Source organism: Telmatherina bonti, assembly GCF_933228915.1.
Source record: "Telmatherina bonti genome assembly, chromosome: 20".
NCBI classification, from domain to species: domain Eukaryota; kingdom Metazoa; phylum Chordata; class Actinopteri; order Atheriniformes; family Telmatherinidae; genus Telmatherina; species Telmatherina bonti.
In genome coordinates this window covers 17,969,910-17,975,909 of record NC_136618.1, presented here as the reverse complement: position 1 = coordinate 17,975,909, position 6,000 = coordinate 17,969,910, and the positions used below count along the sequence as shown (strand labels likewise).

At 36.5% G+C, this 6,000-nt stretch overlaps 1 protein-coding gene across 3 annotated transcripts in view; it reads right to left on the bottom strand.

The window, feature by feature from the left end:
- Positions 1-1,160: 1,160 nt before the first annotated feature.
- The window catches only part of oxsr1b (oxidative stress responsive kinase 1b), a 37,179-nt gene continuing 32,339 nt past the window's right edge, over positions 1,161-6,000 (bottom strand). For all 3 annotated transcript variants that reach the window (XM_079259477.1, XM_079259478.1, XM_079259479.1), the window contains 7 exons: positions 5,328-5,363; positions 5,065-5,250; positions 4,931-4,986; positions 4,782-4,834; positions 4,264-4,332; positions 3,442-3,506; positions 1,161-3,258 (listed from right to left, as the gene is read on the bottom strand). In XM_079259477.1, coding sequence (XP_079115603.1) covers positions 3,184-3,258; positions 3,442-3,506; positions 4,264-4,332; positions 4,782-4,834; positions 4,931-4,986; positions 5,065-5,250; positions 5,328-5,363 — 540 coding nt within the window. In that variant the 3' untranslated portion in view covers positions 1,161-3,183. The remainder of the gene's footprint in view (positions 3,259-3,441; positions 3,507-4,263; positions 4,333-4,781; positions 4,835-4,930; positions 4,987-5,064; positions 5,251-5,327; positions 5,364-6,000) is intronic.

Genomic DNA, 6,000 nt, shown 5'->3' with positions numbered 1-6,000 from the left:
GAGTCCAAACAACTAAAACTCAACCATATAAACAGAACAACAGATTAAATATTACAAAATTTGATCAAATATAATACAATTAATCCTGCAGACTTACTAAATAAACTTTAAAGCAACAGAATCTTGCTCCAGCTTCCCAGCGATCCTTACCTAAGCTAAGTGGTTCAGAAAATGACTGACTTAATCAGGAAGCAATATTGTTTATAGGTGATTATAAGCAACTAAAAAAAACTTGAAACGTCTAGAAAGAATCATCGGATACTAATATCAAAAGTTTATACTCGTTTCCTTTATGGTTTTAATTAAAACAAGCTGCAGGTTTTGAGGTTTCTGGCTTCCATGTGTGTCTGCATGAGAAAAAAATATGAGTATATTCTTGATTGTTCATTCTGGACCACAAAGAGCCTCACTAAAAACCACCCTTCTTTTACTAGATTTCATTTTCCAGTTTAGATTTGCAACCGAGACTGAAGAAGCAAATCCAGCAGGAAACTTAAAGTTTACTTCTTTCTGCAGAAAAGCATTAAACTGCATGAGAGAAAAGAGCATTAGATGCACCAATCCTTTGGGATCCGTTCCTGTGTTATTTTCATAAAACCTTTGCAGTTGCTTTACTGTCCCACTTTTAAAGACCAGTTAGTCCAGATTGATAGTTTTAAAAAATCTAAGAGGCTGTTATGTTCATTCTTTATTGATTAAAAATAATTATGAGAAACATGCTTCGAACTCCAAACTAGTAAAAATAAAGAGCAAATGGAAAAAAAAAGAAGAAAAAAAAGGGAAAACCCTTAAAAAAAAAAAAAAATGTGGAAAACATTCAAACACGTTACAGCCTTGATTAGGTATTGCCTAGAGAACTGTGATCCGAGATCCATTCAGTTGCTGCAGTTCTGTTAGACTGCATGTAAGCAGCTCAGAGCAGACTGTTGGAAGCAGATAAAGCCATTAGATCTTCATCAGATCTGAAAGTTGAGATGAAACTAATAAATGTGCACACACACACCATTCCTCTCAGGCTTCATACACTCCGATCACGTCTATTATCTGCTGTCAGCTGCAAACTCCATCAGGAGAATGGCACCTAATATTGCATTTTCCAAAGTAAAGAGTAACATCAGGTGTCTGTCTTCGTTGCTCCTCTCAAGGAAAAAACACACTTTTCAATCTTTATTTAGGGTATCTTCAATACATTTCAAAGACAATAAAGGTCTCAATAAAAACCTTAAAGTCAGAAAAAAAAGAGAAAAACTTACACTTGGTCATTTTAATCTTAAGGCTTGCATAAATTTAACATCATCATAGTCAAAATACAAAGTTCTTCTTAACATTTTTTTTTTTTATCAGCAACCAAAGAAATGCATTCAGTTTAGTTTAATATGGCAACTGGAAGGTCATGACACTTTATCACATCACCAAATTAAATAATAAAACCTCGCTGGCATCTCATATCTTCACATTAAAGCCGACTGCTAGATGAGCGCCCCTCTCCGAGACGCACATCTATCATCAGACCGAGTCATGAATGCAGATGAATGCACGAAAAACAAGTCAATGAAAAGGGTGTGTAGCATCTGTGCTGATAACCGCCTTTTTTTGGTTTCTTTTTATATCTGAATTCAAAGCAAATCTTTGACTGAACTTTTCTCATTTGAACCATTTATCTAAAACATGGCAAAGCAGCTTCATCACCTGATGCGTTGGTTAGAACTAGCGACTGTAAACAGGCTCCACTTCGTAGTTCATAAGTGTTGGAGGCAATTTGGGGGGAAAGCTATGTGGCGCATCAGGACAGCTGTGTCTCTGCAGTAAAATATAATTGAAATCTTCAAGGGCAAAAAAAAAAAAAAAGAAAGAAAGAACAAAAAACAGTAAAAGCAGAAAAATATTCGAAGCGTAAAAGTGAATGAGCGTCATGTGACACACAGTCAGGAGGGAATTCAAAGCCAAATACGCAGCATCGTCTCGCTTCAACCCACAATCGTGTCATGAGACCAAAAAAAAAAAAAAAAAAAAGGCAGCGTGAAATACAGAGTATAAAACAAATCAAAGCCAAAAGTCATTATTTACATACTAGATGTCAAATCAAGTACTCATTTTTCATTCACATAAACAAATGTGCACTTAACTAATTTCTGTTTGTTTTTCTTAAAGAATTTGTGAAACTGATTTTAAAGACACAAACTAAGACAGACATGTGGTTTCAGCCGCTGGAAAACGGTTTACTTCATTAAATAATCATGAGAAGGAAAATCCTGTTAGATTTTCTTCGCAGGGCTTCGGCACCACTGGAACTGCAAAAATCAGACTGGGCTCATTTAAACTAATTTGTTTTTACTTTATTTTCTTTATTCAACACATTTGGTTCAGATTTTGATGTTTTCTCTCCATCAAATCACGCTAATAGTAGCAACACCTACCTGATGATATTGATGAGTGTTGTCTGTCTATTGTAAACTATTCTTTTGCTTCGTATCACTTTGTTAAAACTAATTTATAGCTTTTATTATGATTACCAAACCTGCTGTGGTTTGATTTAAGTCAATCTAAACAAACATCCTGCTGCTATAAAGCTCAAACGTGTATAAATCTGCTACTGAACATAGATCATGCCATTAGATTTGCTGATTTACTGAGAAAGGGGAAAAAAGAGAGAAAAGAATTTTATGTTTACTCGTTAAAAAAAAATATTTTTTTTAGCTTACCTCCTTGAAACCAGCAGCTGAAGCCACATTTGTGCATTTCAGACAACATAATGCTCCACATGGTAACAGGGGACTACCCCAAAAAACGTGCATTCAGTAGTTCTGATGAATATAAGGCATTGTTACACTTATCAAGGGTGTTAGTTCAGATTGTGCAAATGCATCACATATTAGATAAAAACTAACAGAATGAGGGAGATCCGAATGGTAAATGGAAACAGTTTGCTGTTTGCTCCTTCAGATACACTGTAAACTTTTGAGTGATTCTCAAACTTGGTGTTCTGATACTTCAGCAGACCACCTAAGTCAACAAGGCGGTATTATATAATCCTATAGGTGGCAAAATGGTTCTGTTTTCTTTGGCAGTAGTGGTTTCTTTACAGCCATTGAAAGAAAAAAACGCATGAAACTATTTTTTTTATTTTTTTTTTTAAATTTTCACATTTTTTAGGCAAGTCACGGTCCCAGGTAGAAGAACGGTTTAGCTAATGGTGAGCTGAGCAAAGCCCACCAACTTGACGTCATCTGCTATTTCAGATCCCTCGATTCCAGAAGCCTGCGAAGAGGAAATCACATGGACACAGACAAAATGCAGGTTTAATAAAAATGTTTGCAACAGAACTTAAATTATTTTTCCTATTTCAAAAGATTACTTATCAGATGAGATCCAGATGACAGAATTACACAGAGACTTAGTCTGGAGCTGGAAAAGAACTGAGTCACAAAGAATCGCACTCACCAGTTTGAATGTGACATTTTTGTTGGCTTGAGGCTCGTCAACTATCTTCTGCAAGTGTGCAGCAACTAGAAAAAGAAATTTGGTTTCAACCCAATGCAGAGGAAAATGAAAACAACAACAACAAAAAAAACCCAATCTGTTCAGAAGTCAATAAAAAAATAGAAGACATGCAAGCGGACCCCAATCCCCATTCCCCCTATTCCCCAATTATCCCAAACCTGGGAGACTAAACTGGTGTGAATACACACTAACTTTCTGCTGCACTGGGATGGATTATAACTCGCTTGCTGTAATCTGATACATATCAGTACCTTTATTCACCTGCCTGATGTCTTGTCATGCTGAAATGCTAAAATGTCTTCCATCTAAACTCTGCACAGACACTGATGTGCTGTTTTTTCCTGCATATTTCCACTTTTAGAAAAGGTGTTGTCCCAGCAGCTTGACGTTTGATTATTCATTTATTTATTTTGATGTTTCTTTTCTGTTTGGGTTATTTGCCTAAAAACGAAAGGAAATAAATTCCACTAACATTTTTAATATTTAACAGGAAAAAAAACCAGCTAAATAAATTTAAAAAAGAAAGACAAAGACAGACAGAAAGAAAATAAGAAAAACAAGATAGAAAAAGAAAAAAGAAAGAAAGAAAATGACATAAAGAAAGAAAGACAAAAAAAGGCAAAACTTCTGTACGGATTTTTCAAAGTTATAAAATCTATATTGGTAAGTTAAAAAGATCATCCTGTCCACCAGCTGATCCACGCAGGAAGCCCAGTGACAGTCTGTACTGTAATTCAGCTGGGGAAACTTCGTGCTACTGACCTATTACTAAGTCCCTCCCGTCCACCAGGCCTGCAGACACCAGTTCCTGGGACACACCGTCTGCTGTGTCTGCAAGGCACAAACATCAGATAGCAAACAGTTGGTATCTACCACATGAAATAACAGAGCGTTTAAGAAGCTCTGGGTTCTAGTAGAAAACAGAAAGCTTGTGAAAGTGCATCATCCCCTTCTGCTCTCAGCACTAACACATTCTGTAAAGCTTGAAGACCTTTGTGTACTGGTTTATTAGAGCTGTCTGAATAGAAAGCCACTGTGTTAAAACAAGTTTTAATTTACAGAATGTATGAACTGTCTGTTCCTCTTATCTTCATCCATAACTTTGCAACAACTGACAGTCCAAAGACATTCAATTAAATTACCTGATAACATCAGTTTCACACATCTTAAATATTGCTAATGTGGCTTGTTCAAGTCAGGGAACACAAAGCAATAACTTCAAAATTAAGCTTTGACTACAAGAAAATCTTTAATTTAAACATGATTAAAGATCAACTAACCTCTCCCGGGCATGAATTCAAAGCGGATGTCATTTAGCTCTTTCTTTGAATTTCTAAAGTGGAATAAGAACATCAAAAAGAAACACAACTGAGGTGCAGAATTCATCCAAATGATAAATAAATTTTCATATGCTGATAAAGAAACATACCTTAACCTTAATACCAAACTAATGGGAGCGTTAACATCGCCTGAGAACGCTGGAATCTGTTGAGGGGGGGATTTAATCAATTAATATGACCAAATTAAAGGTTTACATTTTGTTTGCATGCCTATAAGACTAGCCTGGGTGGGAGCAGCAGGAGCAGCAGGAGGAGGAGCAGCAGGTGAAAGACTTGCAGCCGGGGCAGTGGGTTGAGTGTTGACTGGTGTGGGCTGCAGAGGAACTTGGCCTGCAGCCTGAGGTAGTTCAGCCTGACCTGAAGCCATTGGCTGGTGTTGACTACTTAAAGGCTCAGGAGTCTGGAAAATCTGCAATTTTAACAGGTCGTTAGGTCCAACTTCTGGCAAAAACACATCCAAAGGTCGAAAGAAAGACCTGAACTCACCTCCGAATTCTGTGATGCTTCCTTCACTCGTGGTGACTGTTGGGGACAGAAGAAGAAGAAGAAAAGATCAGAGCGCCGCCTCGCTGTGACGACTTTCTCGAAGCAAAAACAGCACGCTTGGATGCCAACAACACAAAAAGGCGAAAGAAGTAAACAGATTTAAAAAGGGTCCACTCGTTTACTTCCCTCCCTTATCAACATAACTAGTGAAGCATGATTTCCTTTCAAAGATACAAGCAGTAAAGGAGAGATTTAATGCCAACACTTTCAACTCATTTGACTAGTTGTGATTAGAAATACATTATATCAATCAGTTGATATCAAAGGTATCTCGTTGTTCTCTCCGTTTGTATTGTGGCTATTTTAAAAAGAATGCCAACCTATGCATTTAGGCATTAAATTAACCGAAAAAGCATCAAAACAACTTCTACATATGAAAATTTCTTGTTTGATATTAGTTTAATTTATTGTTTCAGCACTGAATATACACTGAAGCAGTCACAAAATTAGAACCACCAGCATGAAGCAAAGTATGCTCGAACACAGATATTCTTTAAAAACAGGGCTCACAAGACAAACTAAGATTAAGGACAATATTAACTAAATTAAAACACCTCAACTCTCTTGTGTTTAAATAATTGCAAATTTGAGTGTGAAATGAGTCTGTAGCTCT